General features: G+C 48.6%; 2 protein-coding genes across 2 annotated transcripts in view; one reads left to right on the forward strand and one right to left on the reverse strand.

The window, feature by feature from the left end:
- Window positions 1-985: 985 nt before the first annotated feature.
- On the reverse strand, window positions 986-9,980 carry Actr1b (actin related protein 1B). The gene is made up of 11 exons (XM_042695492.1): window positions 9,791-9,980; window positions 7,841-7,905; window positions 6,540-6,615; window positions 5,305-5,430; window positions 4,905-5,029; window positions 4,476-4,692; window positions 4,252-4,344; window positions 3,991-4,165; window positions 2,473-2,534; window positions 2,215-2,255; window positions 986-2,020 (listed from the first exon to the last, which is right to left on the reverse strand). Exons 1-11 carry the CDS (start codon window positions 9,836-9,838, stop codon window positions 1,918-1,920), a joined length of 1,131 nt encoding a protein of 376 aa, XP_042551426.1. The 5' UTR covers window positions 9,839-9,980; the 3' UTR covers window positions 986-1,917.
- Window positions 9,837-18,329, forward strand: part of CUNH2orf92 (chromosome unknown C2orf92 homolog) — a 36,838-nt gene continuing 28,345 nt past the window's right edge. Inside the window, exons 1-2 of the mRNA XM_042695360.1 lie at window positions 9,837-9,853; window positions 9,952-10,127. Of these exons, the coding sequence (XP_042551294.1) occupies window positions 9,837-9,853; window positions 9,952-10,127 (193 nt within the window). The remainder of the gene's footprint in view (window positions 9,854-9,951; window positions 10,128-18,329) is intronic.

The raw sequence follows: 18,329 nt of genomic DNA on the forward strand, positions 1-18,329 counted from the left end.
CACAAAAGCCTGGCACAGACATATCTCCTCAATTTCTCCCCTCCTACCCGAACTCAGATCTAGGCCCTTCCTTGGCCCCCAACCCAATTGCCTTTAACACTGGGCTCTGGCCATCATCTTCCCATAGCTGGCTGCCTGTCATCTAGGACATATCTAAATATCCAGGCCCTCCCTGTACTGGCCCACCCAACCTTTCATTTATGTCACACTGGGCAGCAGCAGAGCACTAGCCTTTCCCTGCTGACTTGTCCTATCCAGCACCTCTGCCCCAGGCAGCAACTTGAGCCCTGACCTCTGCCTAAAACCTTTCCACCCTGGCTCAGCCCTGGACCCTTTCAAGTATATGCCTCATTTATTGGCTTAGATGCCTGTGCTTCTGGCCCACTCAGCTCTGTATTGGGTTTGGAGTGTTTTCCTCTTGATACTTGTTGGGCAAGAACAGATTCTTGCTTACCATTGGCCCCCAAACACATGGTATCTTCCCAGTCACACTGTTGGTACTCACAATTAAAGGAGGAGCAGAACCTCTTACAATTCACTTGTCTACCTTCAGAATCCTTCTTGCTTGTTCTCATCCTCTTCCTGTGGAGCAGACTCACTCACTGCCCACTAGCTGGCCCCCCTTGCTTGTCCTGATTTCTGAGCTGATGAACCTGCATCAACACTGGCACTAGTGGTGCCTCAGCCATCTGAGCAAGTGCTCAAACAGGGAAAGATAAGATGCACACAGCTCTGTCCAGGAGGAAGGTAGCCTTATTTTCAGTTTTCCCTTGGTGGGTGCCAACAAGGAGATAAGGAGTGGGGAGTTATGCTCCAGGGTGAGCCCTCTCCTGGGGCCTCCCATGCCACATTGCCCTGCCAACCACGGAAGGCCTCATACTCCCGAGTTACAGCCAGTGCCTCGCTGTGTTCCCTCCCATCCCTTCAAAGACCCCAGGGACAGGTGAGCAAACAGCACATAGAGCCATAAGAAAACAGTCACACATTGGCCTTGTCCATAATTATTACTATAATTAATGATTTACAAAAAAAGGTTCTCTTCAGGCAACTGTGTTAAATTATTGTACATTTCTGGGGGAGGGTGGTAGGGCCCTGGCCACAGTGAAGACCCTTTTCTTGAGAGAGGCAAGAAGGAAATGCTTCCCCCCTTGGGTCTGACTCCTGATTAAGTGGCTGTCCTTCAACAAATGAAGATGATTAACCCTTTCCCACCCAGGGCACTAGGGTAAAGAAGAGGAGCAGCAAGTCAATGAAATGCTTCGAAGGGGCGAATGTGACAAACCACGAGCTGTGGCTGGCTGTGGCTGTCCATGGCTCTGATGCTCTGACCCTGGATCACAGCTCCTTGCTGGGGATGTAGGACTGCCCAGTATTCAGCCCTACACAAAGGCGTTTGCCCATCAAGACAAGGGGGGAAAGAGTATGCAAAAGGGTCTGAGTGGCCCTTGAGTCAGGAAGAGGTGGCATGAGACACACTGATGTGTGTCACTGCGCCTGTGGGAGAGCTCCTCCTTCAGCCTGCTCCCCAGACATTCCAGACACTGGCCCCGAGTGGGAACTTGTCAGACAAAATGGGGCATCTAGGTGTCTGGTCTTGGAGCTTGGGGAAGTAGCTCTGAGAGTCAGAGCAAGAAGGACAGGCCTAACAGACCCTGCTGAGGGGAATACCTGATACTGGGCTTCTCAATCCCTATGCTCCAGCTCTAGACTGCCATCCATGCAGTTAAATGTTACTGTGTATGTGTGCGTGCACGCATGTGGGGGGAGGGCTGCAGGAGAGCACTTCTGTACCACCTGCCCACGGGGCTCAGGGCATGCAGAAGCCTAAGCCTAGAATGTGAGCCCAGATCTAAAGGGCAAAGGCTCACATTCCCCTTTCTTCCTGTCCCCTCCAACATGTTCCACCCTCTTTGGGCGTTAGAAGGTTTTGCGATGAATAGCACGGGAACCATCCTCTTCATACTCCTTTTTGGATACCCACATCTTCTTAAAAGTATCCAGCGAGGCCAAGATGGAACCACTGCAAGGATGGAGGCACGGAATCTTTGTGGATCTGTGGGCAGAGCCAACTGCCCTCCCTAGGTACTTGGAGTTACTACCCCCTTACCTGGGAGAGAAATCTACCCACCTCCACCTAGCCTGGGCCAACCCTGGGAGAAGTGTCCAGGGCAAAATGATCTCTTCCCAGAGCCCTCCCCTTGTGCCCCATCTCACCCGATCCACGTAGAGTACAACCGTTCCTGAGGAGCTGAGATCTAAAAGGAGCAAATGGTCATGTAAATGCCCCATCTTCACACAGCAGCTGCCCTCCTACCCAGGGTCAAGGGCAGGCAACAAGGGATGAAGGGGAGGAGAAAAAGCAACTGGACAAGGAGGGGAGGGCTGGGTGGATACAGAAAGTGAGAGGGGTTATGGAGGTGGCTCACCATCCTCCTCAGCACCTCTTGCCTAGGGGCATCTCTAAAACCTTACCTTTATTTTAACGTCCTTAGGGGCAAGCTTCTTTACTTCACTTAATAACCGGTCACCGAAGCCTGTGAATCAGGATGGTAAAATCTGTGGCCTACATCTGGTTTCCTTGCCACTACCTTCCCATACCAAACTCCCAGTGACCCCATTTACTACCATGCATCTTTCTTTTTTCTTTTTGGTCCAGTTGTGGGGCCTGAACTCTAGTCCTGGGCGCTGTCCCTCAGCTCTTCAGCTCAAGGCTAGCACTCTACCACTTGAGCCACAGCGCCACTTCCGGCTTTTTTCATTTTGCTTACGTGGTGCTGAGGAATCGAACCCAGGGCCTCAGGCATGCAAGGCAAGCACTCTACCACTGAGCCACCTTCCCAGCCCATACCACTCATCTTTCAAAAGGGTAAGGGAGAGAGATTCAGCATCCTGGCTATGAGTGGGAAGGTGTGGCTTCTTCAGAGAGGTGATATGAGATGAGATCCCAAAGAACAGGGCTCTGCCATTCCAAAACCCTTCCTAATTCAACACTACCGTAAATATATTACTTAAATTAAGTACAATGATTGTAGGGAAGCGTTCTACCACTCAAACCACACTCTAGTCCCTTTGTGTATAATTTGGTTCTCTTTTTGTGTGCCTGTACTAGGACTTGAACTCAGGGCCTAGCTCCCTTGGATTTCTCAAGGCTGGTACTCTACTACATGAGCCACACCTCCACTTCTGCTTACTGCTGCTTAATTGGAGATAAAGGTCTCATGGATATTTGTGTGTGTGTGTGTGTGTGTGCAGGCTGGTCCTGATTTTTTTTTTTTTTCCAGTCATGGGGCCTGAACTCTAGGCCTGGGCACTGTCCCTCAGCTCTTCAGCTCAAGGCTAGCACTCTACCACTGGAGCCAAGCACCACTTCCAGCTTTTTCTGCTTATGTGGTGCTGAGGAATCGAACCCAGGGCCTCATGCATGCAAGGCAAGCACTTTGCCACTGAGCCACCTTCCCAGCCCCTGGTCCTGATTTTTGAAGTCAGAGCTTGGGCACTGTCTCTGAGCTTTTTTGCTCAAGGCTAGTGCTCTACCACTTGAGCTACAGCTCTACTTCTGGCATTTTGGTGGCTAATCAGAGAAAGGAGTCTCACAGACTTTCCTGCCCAGGCTGGCTCTGAACTGTGATCCTCAGGTCTCAGCCTCCTGAGTAGCTAGGATTATGGGTATGAGCCACCAGTTCCTAGCCCATCTCACAGATTTTTCTCCCTGGGCTAGTTTTGAATTTGGGTCTTCATATCTCATCCTCCTGAATAGCTAGAATTAAGGGAATGAGGCAATCTCTTCTTAACTTGGACTGGTAAGAAAGGAGATGGTGGGAAAGGGGCAAGGAAGGAAGGAAGGAGGGAGGGAAGGAAGAAAGGGAGGAGAGGATGGAGAGGGAAGGGAGGACAGCACAGAAATGGCCATGTTCCTTGGCTAAGGCATGGGCACAGTCTCTGAGGGCTTAGCTGCTCTGGGCCTTGCCCTGGTCCTGCCACCACCCCTACCTTTGAAAAGTGTTGAGCCACCCGAGAGCACAATGTTGGCAAACAGTGTCCGGCGAAGGTCCATGTCCGACTTGTGGATGGCAAAGGCCAGCACTTCATGGAGCCCCTCACTCTCATCACCTATCAGATCTGGCTGGAATAGCAGCTCAGGGGCCCGGAAACGTGCAGGGCCCACCTGTGGAGGACAAGATTGAGGCAGACATGTTCCTCAGAGGAGCCAGGCCTCCCCTTCTTCCAGGCCCAGAATCAGTTGCCACTTACATCCAGTGTGCTGCCATCTGGCAAGGTATACTGCACCTTCTCCGTCTCCAAAGCCTCATCCTTCTGTGGGTTGATGGACAGGTAGCAGGCTCGCTGTGGGGGGCAGGGACACAACCTTCAGAAAGCTGCAGCAGGGACACCTGCAGTCAGGGCTTGACCTTACGCCTTAACTCCATGTCCCTTCCCTACCCCAGGCCATGCCCACACACTCTGCCCCTTGTCACCTCTTTGATGGTCCGGACAACTTCAAACTCAGCAGAGGTGTGAAAGTCGGCCCCTTCCTTGCGTAGCAGTAGCCGAAGATAGCGGGAGACATCACGGCCAGCAATATCCACCCGCATGATGGAGTGTGGCATGGCAAAGCCCTCGTAGATGGGGACAGCATGAGTGACCCCATCCCCCGAGTCTAACACCACTCCTGTCGTGCGTCCTGTGGCGTACCTGTCACCGAGTCAGCATCCCTTCATCTCATCCACCAAGGCCTGGGGACCACCTCACCCTGATGGGAACCCTGGGATAATTACATTATCTACTCTGAGGAAGGGTGTGAGACACTTCTGAGAGGAAATGTCACTGTGAGAACTGAGGGGCTGTTTCTCTAGGGAAATCAAAAGGACAGTCCCAGGGAAGATAGGGAGTCAAGGGCCACTCACAGGCTGAGCACGGCCTGCATGGAGATAAATAGAGCTGGCACGTTGAAGGTCTCAAAGAATACCTCTGCAGCTTTCTCCCGGTTCTTACTGGGGTTGAGTGGGGCCTCTGTTAGAAGAACAGGATGCTACAAGAGACGGGAGAATCATAGGTGTGCATAAAGATGACAAACAAGATCCTAAAGCAATCATTCCCAAGCCACAGCCTGCTATCCTTCCTAAGGGCTATGTTTGGGCTATGGAAAATGAAACTTGGCTGTCCCTGACTGGGTAGGTACACACAGACTCACAAGTGAGAAGGCAGGAGGCCCTATCCATATGCAGACAGGGACTGGGAACCCTGATCACGTTGGAAGCACAGCTGGGAAAATGGGGGCTTGGAGGGAGAGGCTGGCTACCACACCTCCTCAGAGAAGGTCTGCAGCTGATCCTTGGAATAGACATACTGCCAGATCCGCTCCATGTCATTCCAGTCCCGCACCACGCCATGCTCCATGGGGTATCGGATGGCCAGCAGCCCCCGGTGCTCCTGGGGGAAGAGTATGAAGGGCCATATGTAGCTCTAGGTCCCTCGCTGAACAGCTTCTTCCCCCATCCTTAGCCCTCAATAGACCTATCTTTGCCAGAACCTGGGTGTTTCCCTGCTAGGTGCTAGGTCTAGAACTCTGTACATGCTCATCTGATCAACAGCATCTTGGGCTGTGAGTTTAGTTAGCTTCAGCTGGTTGGGGAACAGAGAAAATGGCAATGTGCCCCACCCTACGGTCCCTTATCTTCCTCCTGCCTCAATGCTCAGGCTTCCCCACTCGCTGGCAACACACCTCTTGTTCACACAAAGCTTCATCAGCATGCCCCTCCTGTGGCCACTTGTACCCACCACTGCTCTAGAACACAGCTGAGGCTTTGGCCTCTTTCCTCAGCTGTCCAGTCCATACCTGTTCCCTGCTTGTGCCTCAACCTGACCTGACCCCTCTCACCCCTGTGCACTCTTCCTCATCATGCACCACTTAGCTTCTCTTACCCACAATCATGGCTGCTACTGATCTCTTCTCCTAGTTCCCCACATATGCCCTCTGGCTCAGGGTTTCCCTTCCCAGACATAGAAGCAAGGCTTCCCTACCCAGAGTTCCACATTGTGTTCCTTAAGCTGGGCTGCTTTTCTCCCCCATCATCTCTGACATACATTCTCTAGGAGGATCTCTCCAGATTAAGAGTGCAAGAGGTGGCCCCCACAGTCCCAGTCAGAGCAGCTATAAAATCCAGGTGATTCTTTTTAACAATTTTTTTGGGAATAGAGCCTCACTATGCCTAGAACTTGTCATCTTTCTGCCTCTACCTATTGCGTGCTGGAATGGATTATAGGTGTATACTACCATACTCAGCTGTGATTCTCTTAAATTTGTTTTTTTCCTCTGTAGTTTCTAAATAGCTTCTAAAAGGCAGGTCATGAGAAGGTCTAACTATGTTCCTCAGGAGTGTTACCCAATACTTCACAGACCAGATGCCCCATACTTAGCACTTCACTGCTGGCATATGGAGAAGGAGATAGGGGCACACAGAACAGGTTCCCTGAGCAGCAGTCAGCACTCCTGTGACTGAGGATCCCAAGTCCAGAAAAGGCAAGACTCATTGTGTTACCTCTGCTTTTGGTCCGATGAAGATGTCCCCCTCTAGGGCTCCAGCCATCACCCTCATGTGCTTAGGCCGCCCAACACTGCAAGGACACAGAGGATCAATGAAGTGAGCAAGGTTGGCTGGTACAACTCCAAAGTTCCAGAGGACAGAGGTTCAAGATGGGTCTGTGTGACATAGGCTTACAGCACAGGTCTTGGTAGGACAGGAAGCTCAGGGTCTGATGGCATGAGTTCCCTCCCAGAGAGGGGAGTGTGTGACCCTGGCAGAGGGTCAGCCATCTGAAGCTACAATGACTCAGCCCTTGTTCTTGACTTGAGTAGGCAGGGCTGCTGCCACAGTCTGTACACTAAGGGAGGACAGCCCTAGGAAGCTAGGTGGTAGCTCCCCTGTACAGCACTCTCACTCAGTCCAGTCCATGATGCCCTGTTCCATTACAGGAATTCTGGAACAGATTCTTGAAAACCATGAGATCTCATGAGTTACCATTCCAAAGTATGACTTGTTTCCCATACACCAACAGGAGCCTTCTACCACATCCTTCTATCTGCAGAGTTCTCAAAGGAAAGCTGATATCCTCCAGGGTGTCCATCTGGCTCTGTCACCAGAGGTGACAGGTCTGGGATTAACACTCTGGAGCCAGCTACTCTGGGGCCCAAGGATCCTGTCTGGAGGCCATTAATTCTAAAGTCTCCAGGATATAAGGGAAGAAGCGCCTGAGGGAATTTTCTTAATGAGCCAAAGGGGCCCAAGAACTCTAGACTCCCTGTAGGATGGCACCCCATGCTACCCTGCCACCACCAACACCACACAGGGAAAGACCCTCCTCAACTGACACAAAGTATTTTCTAAACAAGTCCTCAGGAAAACATTTCCAGGGGTTTTGTGGGTGCTTAGAGCATGTGCTTAGCATTAAGGAGGCTCCAGTTTCAATCTCTAGCACCAAAAAAAGGTACAAAAAACAAGAAGCATTCCCACAAAGGAAGGTAGATCCGTGTACTTGATCCTCCACCTTTTCTGCAAGAGTTTAACTCTTCCCCCTGAGAGAACTCCCTTTTGTTCTGGCTGCCATCACCACGCCTCATCCCAAGGGCAATGCTGGATGCCTCTTCTCTTCCCCAGTTTAGGGAAAGACAAAAGTGAGACTCTCCGAAGAAGGGGAAACCCACAGGGCTTGTCCTTTTACAGCTCTCTGGAGAATGTCAATCCCATAAACATGATGCTGGAATTATCCTCAAAGAGGGATGGGACACCCGGCCAATGTTCTCCCAGGAAGCAAACAAAGAGGGGGCTGCTGCAACACTTACTAGTTTGGAAAACAGTATTTAGGAATCTGGTCTCCTGCAAAGCCAGCCTTGATCACCCCTGAACCCTACAAGGAAAAGCAATGTTAAGTTTCTGACATTCATCTCCAGATGAAGAGTACCCTGCAGTGGAGGACTGGGTGCTGCAGAAATATAGGCTGAGGGGCCAGGGTGGGGAAGCCAGAGACCCTGCCCAGAGGACAAAATCATTTACATCAGTGGCTCAAAACTGGGGGTATCCTGATTTTGCATCTCCTGCCCTAGAAACATCTAGTAGTGCTTAGCAACTGAAGTGGAAGATGAGAACAGGATGATAGTGGGTTTGTAAACATCCTACAGTGTGCATAAGCTATCTCTAAGACCCAGAAGGTAAGTAGTACAGAAACAGAATTCTTATGAATAGAAGATAGAATATATCTTGTGGTTCCTGGCTGGAAGAATCAGAGGCACAAGCCACTCCCAAGACAGCTTGAAATAATCCCTCAGAGTAGTTTGATTTTTAAGAGCCTGCTCCTCCCCATTTCCCAGAAGTGGTGAACCACACACTGGGACTGCCAGGGAAGATCACAGTACACAGACAAGGGCACTTTTCTTCAAGTGACTTCCCCAATGACTATGAGGAGAATTTGGTCCCGGGACTGCTCCAGCCTTGAAGCTGAACCTAAAACCCCAAAAAGAAAGTGACATCCAGAAATCTCCCACGGATGTAGGAATTGGCTTCTCAACCTATCTTCCCACCAGTCTCCATCACAGCCCTCCAGGTCTGCAGTGTAGAAATAAACATCTCCAAATTCTAGAGCAGAGTCTGGAAACCCAGAGGGCTTCCAGAGGGCTAAGGCAGCTGCCCTCTGGACTTACAAGCTTGGTTGATTAGTTTATGTGAATTATCTGCCCACCAAGTAGGAAAGCCTGCTGGTCTGACAGCACATCCCCAAGTCCAGGTCCAACCTTCTTGTCAAACATTAGGAGAGCTCACATAAGTACTCAAAAGAGGCAGCCATTTAAAGGATCCCACCAAGGTCACATGGGAAGGACTCAGCATTAGTGAGTCACTGTCAAAAACTCCAAGGCCTGCATGTCAAAGGCTTCAGCTAGGTGCACATCCTGGGACCAACGCCTGGAGCATGGTGCTTATCCTCCCAAATTAGAACTCTGAGGCCAGAAAAGCTCCTGGGACAGCTGAAGCCAGCGAAGCCCCAGTGCTGAACGTGTGGGTCACATGAAGCCAGACATCTTTCTTCTCAGGCTTGTAAACAATTATCCCCAAACTACTTCTTGTTCATGGGAGGAGTGGTGGCTCTAAACTCTGCACTGCCTGGCTGACGGTGGAATTTCTTCTCACACAGAGGGCATTTAAGGAGATGGGGTTAAAACCGAGAAGCCAACCAGGTAGCGATGGGTATGCGGCAGGTAGAGAATAACTGGTATATTTTTTGCCCCTGGGTGCAGCTTCTTGGTAACAGTTGCAAAGACTAACTACCAAGGCAAAACGCCTCCAAAAGATGAGGCCAGCAGCGTGCAAGGGCAAATGCCAGCCCACCCTCGCCAGGTGGTCAGAGCCACAGCCTCAAAGGATAAGCAATGGGATTGAGGTTGAGATCTGGGTGACTTTACTCTCAATCCAGAAAGGTTAAAAGCATCCCTAGGCCTATGGGCCGGCCACCGGGCTGTGTCCAGATCTGACTTTCCTCCGCTCGGGGTGGGGCTGGAGCTGGGGCTGGGAGGCGCCGGCAGGAGGCCAGTCCCAGGGCCACTGCAAAAGGACCACTTAGCCTCCCCCCCGCCCCCCATCTGGTCCTTCTGCTCTGGCCTTGGAAGCTGGCAGGCCTGCGGGGGCGGCGACCCTGCAGTGAGCGAAGGACGAGCCCCAGTCCGGCTGGGGTCCCTCCCCACGCCGCCGCGCGCGTCCCCGGGGACAGGGCGCCCGTCCTCCCCCTGCCTGCTGGGCCTCACGTTGTCGATGACCACGGGCTGATTGGCGATGATGTCGTAGGACTCCATGGCCCGGCCGGGCCGGCCCTGCCCACGAGGCGGGCAGCAGGAGGCACCGGCGGGCGGGCGGGCGGACTGGGACCCCGGCGACTCCCGACCCAGCGCCGCACCCCTTCCCCCAGAGTGCACGGCCTACGCAAGCCCCAAGGGGCTTTCGGGGGCCCCGCGGCCAATCACCACTCTCGCTGGTCCCAACTGACAGCGGGCACCAGACCCCGCTGCAAAGGAAGGGGCGGGGCCTTCAAGGACTGGCCAGCCAATGGAAGCAACCCTGGAGAAGGGACAGTGCGTTGCCAAGGTAGGCTGCGCAGAGACGTAGAATGATGTCATAGCTCAGCTCTTAAAGGGGACTGGGGCTGGAGAAGGCGGGGCTGGGCAGGTCCTAGCTTAGTTGGGCTGTGCATAAGTTCACCTGTCCCTAAAGATGTCTTTTCTATTACCCAGAGACCACACTTCTTTGTGAACACTCTAGCACTGGATATTTTACCAAATGCAGTGTGTGTGTGTGTGTGTGTGTGTGTGTGTGTGTGTGTGTGTGTGTGTGTGTGTGTGTGTGTGTGTTGGTTCTGGGGCTTGAACTGAGGATCTGACACTGGCCCTGACCTTTTTTGCTCAAGGATACACTCTACGACTTGGGCTGGTGATTGAGAACAAGGGTTTCATGGACTTTCCTGCTTGGGCTGGTTTTGTCCCTGTATCCTCAGATCTTAGCCTCCTGAGTATCTATGATTATAGGCATGAGCCAATGTCACCAGGCACCAAATGCATTTTTTTTCTCAGTCAAGGGGCTTGAACTCAGGATCTGGGCGCTGTCCCTGAGCATTTTCTGCTCAAAGCTAACACTCTACCGCTTTGAGCCATAGCACTACTTCCAGTTTTTCTGGTGATCAGAGATAAGAATCTCATGGACTTTCCTGCCAAGATGGCTTTGAACCATGATCCTCAGATCTCAGCTTCCTGAGTTGCTAGGATTATAGGTGTAAGCCACCAGCTACCAACTCCCAACTCTTTCTTTTCTTTTCTTTTTTTAATGCCAGTCCTGGGGTTTGAACTCAGGGCCTGGATGCTATCCCTGAGCTTTTGTGCCCGAGACTAGTGCTCTACTACTTGAGCCACAGCTCTACTTTTTTTTCCGGGAAGGGGGTGTTAATTGGAGATAAATGTCTCACAGGCTTTCCTGTCTTGCTTGGCTCTGAACTTCAATTCTTAGATATCAGTTTCCTGAGTAGCTAGGATTACAGTCATGACTACTGGCTCCCCACTATACATGTTTAACATTTTAAAAGAACACTAAACTGTTTTCCAAAGTGTTATATCATTTTCATTCTAACCAGCAATGTATATGAGAGAGTTCAAATTGTTCCACATGCTAACATTTGCTATTGTTACACTTTAAAAAAAAATTTCTGCCCAAGCTGGCCCAGGATTTCAACCTTCTGAATCTCAGCCTTCTGAGTTATTAGCATTATAAGTGTAAGCCATTGTACCTGGATTTTATATTGTTTTTAACCTCCCTCCTTCCCTCCCTCCCTCCCTCCCTCCCTCCCTCCCTTCCTTCCTTCCTTCCTTCCTTCCTTCCTTCCTTCCTTCCTTCCTTCCTTCCTTCCTTCCTTCCTTCCTTCCTTCCTTCCTTCCTTCCTTCCTCTTTCTTTCTGCCAGTACTGGGGCTTGAACTGAGGGCCTTGTGCTCTTGCCTTTTTCTGTCAAGGCTGGTGCTCTACCACTTAAGCCATACCTTTTTGCTGATTAATTGGGGATAAGAGTCATGGATTTTCCTATGTGGGCTGATGAAACTTGATCCTTAGATCTCAGCCTCTTGAATATATAGAATTACGGGCATGAGCCCCCAGCACCTGGTTTGCAGTGGGTTTTTTTGTTTGTTTTCTGTTTATTCTTTTTGAAAGATTATGAGCTACAAACTCAATTTCTTTAGTAGATAAGGAACTATTCTCTCTCTTCTCTTCCCTCTCCTTTCCCTCTACCTCCTCCCCTGAGTTCACCCAGGGTAGGGATGGTGAAAAGTCCTGTTCAAGCTCTTTCCCTGGACAATGCCTTCAGGAGCCAGAGCTACATGGTGACATCAAGCTGTGATTGTCATGTAGCCTTCAGAATAGCTGGAACTGGTGAGAGTGGTATCACTTCCTGGTTGGCGTTCTTTTCCCCAAGACAGTGGAGGCCTGAGGGAAGACTATAAAAACTATGAAACAAAGGCTCATAATTAGCATTAATGATGCTTTAGTACTATTTATCACTGCTCTTAACCATGCTCAACTTCTGCCCAGTGGCCCAGGGAGACGTGAGTCCTCACCATCTGTTACAGCAGGACAGGCAGGAAGGAGGAAGGCACCAAAGATCCAAGGGAAGTGAGCAGAGAGGCCACCAAATACTACTCTGTTCCTGCCTATAGAACAGACCTGGGCCTCTTTTCCTTCTCCCTCTCTGCTGAATGTGACCTCACAGACATGGGTTCCATAGTATCCTGGAGTTCAGAAGGACCTTCAGAAGCTTGGCTTCTCCCTCTTGCTATACAGGTTGTGACAAAGATGAGTGGAGCTGTGTTCCTCTCCTTTGTTTTCTTCCTGGACTATTGGTTGGGGGCACAGCCCCATCCTCTCCCCACGAATGAAGGTACCATCACAAGTACACTGCCGTGGCAGCTGGAGGAGTGTGAGACTCGTGGGGAACCCCAATGGGGCTGGGTTGGTGGTCCTTCCCACAGGGTGCTGGGTGATAAACACAGGTGTCCTGTCCTATCTTCTCTGCCTTCCTAAATTGACCACTAGCAGGTATTGTTGGAAAGAAGGAATTAACTTGGAAGTTTTCTTAACATTGAAGCTTTCTCAAAATCCAGACCGCCGCAGAAAGACAGCATATATGCATATTGAAACTTCATTACAAAAAGTTTGGAAAGTCAGATGCTGGTGGCTCATGCCTATATCCTGGTTACTCAAGTGGCTGAGATCTAAGAATGGTGGTTCAAAACCAGCCCAGGCAGGCAAATCCTTCAGACTTAATCTCCAGTTAACCAGCAAGAAAACCCCTCCAAACAAAGAAACAAAAACCCAGAAGCAGAGGTGTGGCTCAAGTGGTTAAAAAAAAAGAAGAGAGAGAGCTGGGAAGGTGCCTCAGTGGTAGAGCACTTGCCTTGCATGCATGAGGCCCTGGATTCGATTCCTCAGCACCACATAAGCAAAAAGAAAAAATCCGGAAGTGGTGCTGTGGCTCAAGTGGTAGAGCGCTAGCCTTGAGTTGAAGAGCTGAGGGACAGCGCCCAGGCCCAGAGTTCAAGCCCCACAACCGGACCCTGCCCCCCCCCAAAAAGCCAAAAGAGCCATATCACCAGACCCTGAGTTCTAGCCTTAAACTGTTAAAAAAAATTAAAAATACAAAATTCAACATATGCAAAAGCAAAAAAGATTCATCTAAAGAATTTCCATGTGCCAATCACCCCCCCGCCTCTCTCTCTCTCTCTCTCACACACACACACACACACACACACACACACACACACACACTTAAGTAACAGCTTGCTTTATGGAGATAGAAAATCTACTCATTAATTAACTGGGTGCTGGTGGCTCATGCCTGTAATCCTAGCTAATCAGGAGGATAAGGTCTGAGAATGGTGGTTCAAAACTGGCCCAGGCAGTTTTTTTTTTTTTTTTTTTTTTTTTATTTTTGCTTTTGTGGTGCTGAGGAATCGAACCCAGGGCCTCTGGCATGCAAGGCAAGCGCTCTACCACTGAGCCAACTTCCCAGCCCTGGCCCAGGCAGTTTTGATTAAAAGTCTGAAGGACTTTTAATCTTTAGCAAAAAACAAAAACAAAACCACAAAAGCCAGAAGCAGAAGTATGGCTCAAGTGGAAGAGCCTTGATCAAAAATGTGAAGAGAATGAGACCGTGATACCCTGAGATCCTGAGTTTAAGCTCTAGACTGTCAAAAAATTTATAAATACAAAATTGAACATATGTAAAAGTAAAAAGATTGGTCCAAAGAACTTCCATGTGCCAATCATCCCAATCTTACACACACACACACACACACACACACACACACACAATTTTAAATAAAAGGCTTTAACAAGAGAATATCTACCACCCATTAGCCTGGCACCAGTGGCTCATGCCTGTAATCCTAGCTACTCAGGAGTCTGAGATCTGGGGATCACGGTTCAAAGCCAGCCCAGGCAGGAAAGTCTGTGAGACACTTATCTCCATTTTCTATTCAGAAAATGATGGAAGGGGCACTGTGGCTCAAGTGATAGAACACTAACCTTGAGCACAAAGAAGCTCAGGAACAGCGCCTAGGCCCTGAGTTCAAGCCCCAGGACTGGTAAAAAGAAAAAGAAAAAAGAAAAAGAAAAAGAAAAAAAAATCTACCTATTTATGAGGTTCACCTAAGTCCCTAAGTTTTTTTTTTTTTTTAAATGGGAAGCCCATAAAAAGAAAAACAGCCAACAAACAAACAAAAAAATTCACCTTTCTTAAAAAATTGGAACAGGGGGGCTGGGAAGGTGGCTTAGTGGTAGAGCTCTTGCCTTGCATGCATGAGGCCCTGGGTTTGATTCCTCAGCACCACATAAGCAAAAATAAAAAAGCCGGAAGTGGTGCTGTGGCTCAAGTGGTAGAGCACTAGCCTTGAGCTGAAGAGCTGAGGGGCAGCGCCCAGGCCCAGAGTTCAGGCCCCATGACCGGACCCCTTACCCCGCAAAAAAAATTGGAACAGGGTTGATATGTAGTACAGACTGATCTTCAATTTGCCATCCTCCTTCCTCAACCTCCTAAGTGCTGATGTTACACATGAGCTACTCCCAGCAAACTGCACCCTTCTAAAAATATATAATTCTGAAGTTCTTAGTATATTCACTAAGTTGTGAATCACCACTACTTTAATTTTAGAACATTTTTGTCATTTTAAACAATAACCTCATACTGGTGATTATTTTCCAATTCCCCTTTTCCCAAGCCCTTAGAAGCCCCCAAGCTAATTGCCTGTTCTGTGGATTGCCTAGACCAGATATTCATGTAAGCGGAACCATGTAAAATGTGGTCTGTGAGTAGTATCTTCAATTAATATGCTTTCCAGTAGCCTATATCATTATAGTCTTCTTTTTTGTCAGTTGAAGCGCTTGAACTCAGGGCCTGGGTTCTGTTCTTGAGCTCCTTAGCTCAAGGCTAGTGCTCTACCAGCTCCACTTCTGGTTTTTGAGTGGTTTAATTGGAGATGAGTGTCACTTTTCTGCCTGGGCTGGCTTTGAACTGTGATCCTCAGATCTCAGCCTCCTGTGTAGCTAGGATTGCAGGTGTGAGCCATTGGCATCCAGCACTAAATTCCTTTTTATGTCTGAGTAATATTCCATTGTCTGGTTATGTTACATTTTGTTCATCTGGTTATTCACTGATAGACATTTTAGTATTCTGAACACTGCTGTTATGAACATTGCTTTTTTTTTAAGGTTTTCTTCTTCTATATTTTAGATGCTGCTATAGTTAGAATCACTATTGCTATTCATGAAACTGGCTGATTGACCACATTCTATGAAATTCTCTCAATGGGGAGTTATTAGGTCTATTTTGGGTTTTGACCTCAGGGCCTTATATTCTCATTTGACTTTTTTGCTCAAGACTAAAGCCCTACCACTTGAGTTACAGCTCTACTTCTGGCTTAAAGAAAAGATGAGTTTAATTAGATATAAGGGTTAATTAGAGTTAAATAATAATAACTAATTAGAGGTAAAAGTTTCATGCTTTTCTGCCTTAGCTGGCTTTGAACTGTGATCTTCAGATCCTGAGTTGTTAGGCACGAACCACAAGTGCCTGGCTAGGTTATTGGGCCAATAAAGAAAATAAAAGCTGTAGACACAAATCTTGTGATCGATGAAGCTCCAGCATAGTTTACCAACAATTAAACAGTATCACTTGACATGGAGTTAGGCTGTATAGTAAAAACATTGAAAGAGGGCCAGTAAGTGTTACAAAGCTCACAGGGTACAGCATCTTAAATGGTGAGTCAGTCACTTAGAGTGATAGAAGAGAATAAAATGGCTATTCTTGTCAGGATACCTGAAATTCCAAGGTGCTCTTTGCTGTTTCCTCATGAGTGTATGGTGTTACTTACAGTTGCCTTATATGCCTTGAGATGTATATGCCTTAAGATTCACAAATGAACTGGGTGCTGGTGGCCCATAACTATAATCCCAGCTACTCAGGAGGCTGAGGTCTTAAGATCATGACTTGAAGCCAGCCCAGGCAGGAAGGCCCATGAGACTCTTATATCCAATTAAGTACTAAAGCAGTTGGAAGTAGGGCTGGGAAGGTGGCTCAGTGGTAGAGCACTTGCCTTGCATGCATGAGGCCCTGGGTTTGATTCCTCAGCACCACATAAGCAGGAAAAGCCGGAAGTGGTGCGGTGGCTCATGTGGTAGAGCGCTAGCCTTGAGCTGAAGAGCTGAGGGACAGCACCCAGGCCCAGAGTTCAGGCCCCACGACCGACCAAAAAAAAAAAAAAGAAGTTGGAAGTAGAGCTGTAGCCCAAGTGTCAGAGCACTAGCCTTGAGATTGCTGTGTGCAGTACACACCCAGCTCCTCAGTGTCTTCTTGGGCATTCCCGACACTGAGAATATGTGGGTGCTGTAACCCTGCGAGTGGTTTGAAAGTAGACAGGTTTCTCCTTCCCAAAAGGATAAAAAGCTGGTCATGACCTTGAATTGAGAAAACATGAAGCTGGGCACCAGTGGCTCACATCTGTAATTTTAACTACTCGGAGGATGAGATCTGAGTGGAGTTTCAAAGCTAGCCTGGGCAGAACAGTCCTCAAGATTCCATCTCCATTTCACTAACAAAATGGAGGCATGACTCAAGAGGTAGAGTGTCATCTAAAAATCTGTAGCTAGGATCATAGGCTTGAGCCATCACACCCAGCAGCAAGTAAGCATGCAGAGAGAGAGAGAGAGAGAGAGAGAGAGAGAGAGGGAGGGAGGGAGGGAGGGAGAAGGAATGTGTGAGGTCCAGAGTTCATTTCCAGAACTGCTTTGTAAAAACCAACCAATAAAACAAATAAAAGTAACCAAGAAGAGGTGGAGATGTGGCTCAAGTGTCAGAGCACCAACCTTGCATGAAAAACCTAAGCAAAAGCATGAGGCCTTCAGTTTAAATCTGAGAATCAGTGCATACATGTGTGTGTGTGTGTGTGCGCGCGCGTGCGTGCAAGCGCGCACGCGTAACACGTCCCAAGAAAAGGAAAAAAAGAAAGAAAAGAAAACATGAGCCATCATACCCTCAGCCAAACAAAGTCCAAAGTCTGGGGATGTAGCCCTTGGATTGAAGTAGAGCACATAATTAAACATCCATGGCATCCTGGATTCATTGCCTAGCACCAAACAAGTAAATAAGTAAATGTCTGTGATCATAGCTCAAAATCTCCACAGGTTGCTGCAAGCCACTTCCATTAACAACTTTACTTCTTCATTTATTAAAGACATCAGGTATTTCTTGTGTTTAGCCAAAAAGGCTGAGACAACCTTGGCCCATCTGAGCATCGTCCAAACACAGACCCACAGTGTGTGTGAGGGTAGAGTGTGTGATAGCATTTTCCTTCTTCAAATGAGAAGGCAACATATTTTCAAAGTGATCAAAGTTATGCCTTACTGGCATCATTCTTTTTCTTTTTTTAGTATTGGGGTTTGAACTCAGGGCTTTGTACTTGCTAGTCAGACACTCTGAACCTGAGCCATGCCCCTTAACCCTTTTTTGTTGTTTTAATTATTGTTCATACAGGCTTGTATGTTTGCCTGGACCAGCCTAGACCAAGATTCTTCCATCTATGGTCTCCTGGGTAACTGGGACTGCAGGTGCATATTACTTTATATGAGATGGAGTCTAGCTAACTTTTTGCCCAGGCTGGCTTCTAACCTTGAACTTCCTGATCTCTACCTCTTGCATAGCTAGGATTACAGGCTTGAGCCACTGCACCTAATAACATCATTCATTTATTCATTCTTTCTTTTTTTGTATTGGTCCTAGTGGGGCTTGAACTCTGGGTCTTACACTTTTGCTCTGTTTTTTTTTTTTTTTTTTTTGCTCATGGCTGGTGCTCTCCACTTGAGCCACACCTCTACCTCTGGCTTTTTGGTGGTTGATTGTAGATAAGAGTCTCATGGACTTTCTTGCCTGGGCTGGCTTCAAACCATGATCCTCAAATCTCAGCCTCCTGAATAGCTAAAATTATGGGAGTGAGCTGTCAGCATCTGGCTGAAAAGTCTCCCCCTCTCCCGCTTTTTGCCAGTACTGGTGCTTGACTCTGGGCCTGGGCACTATCCCTGAGCTGCTTTTGCTCAAGGTTAGTGCTCTACCACTTGAGCCATACAGAGCACCACTTCCAGCCTTGTCTATGATTAATTGACAATAAGAGTCTCACAGACTTCCTGACCAGGCTTGCTTCAAATCAAGATCCTAAGATCTCACCCTCCTGAGTAGCTAGGATTACAGGTGTGAACCACTG

Source organism: Dipodomys spectabilis, unplaced genomic scaffold, assembly GCF_019054845.1.
Source record: "Dipodomys spectabilis isolate Male_0828 unplaced genomic scaffold, ASM1905484v1 ptg000187l, whole genome shotgun sequence".
NCBI lineage: Eukaryota > Metazoa > Chordata > Mammalia > Rodentia > Heteromyidae > Dipodomys > Dipodomys spectabilis.

Coding starts and splice junctions, on each gene's coding strand:
- Actr1b (XM_042695492.1), bottom strand. CDS start 9,838: ATGGAGTCCTACGACATCATCGCCAATCAGCCCGTGGTCATCGACAAC. Junction 2,256..2,472: donor CTAAGGACGTTAAAATAAAG/GTAAGGTTTTAG, acceptor TGCTCCTTTTAG/ATCTCAGCTCCTCAGGAACG. Junction 2,021..2,214: donor TTGTACTCTACGTGGATCGG/GTGAGATGGGGC, acceptor CCATCCTTGCAG/TGGTTCCATCTTGGCCTCGC.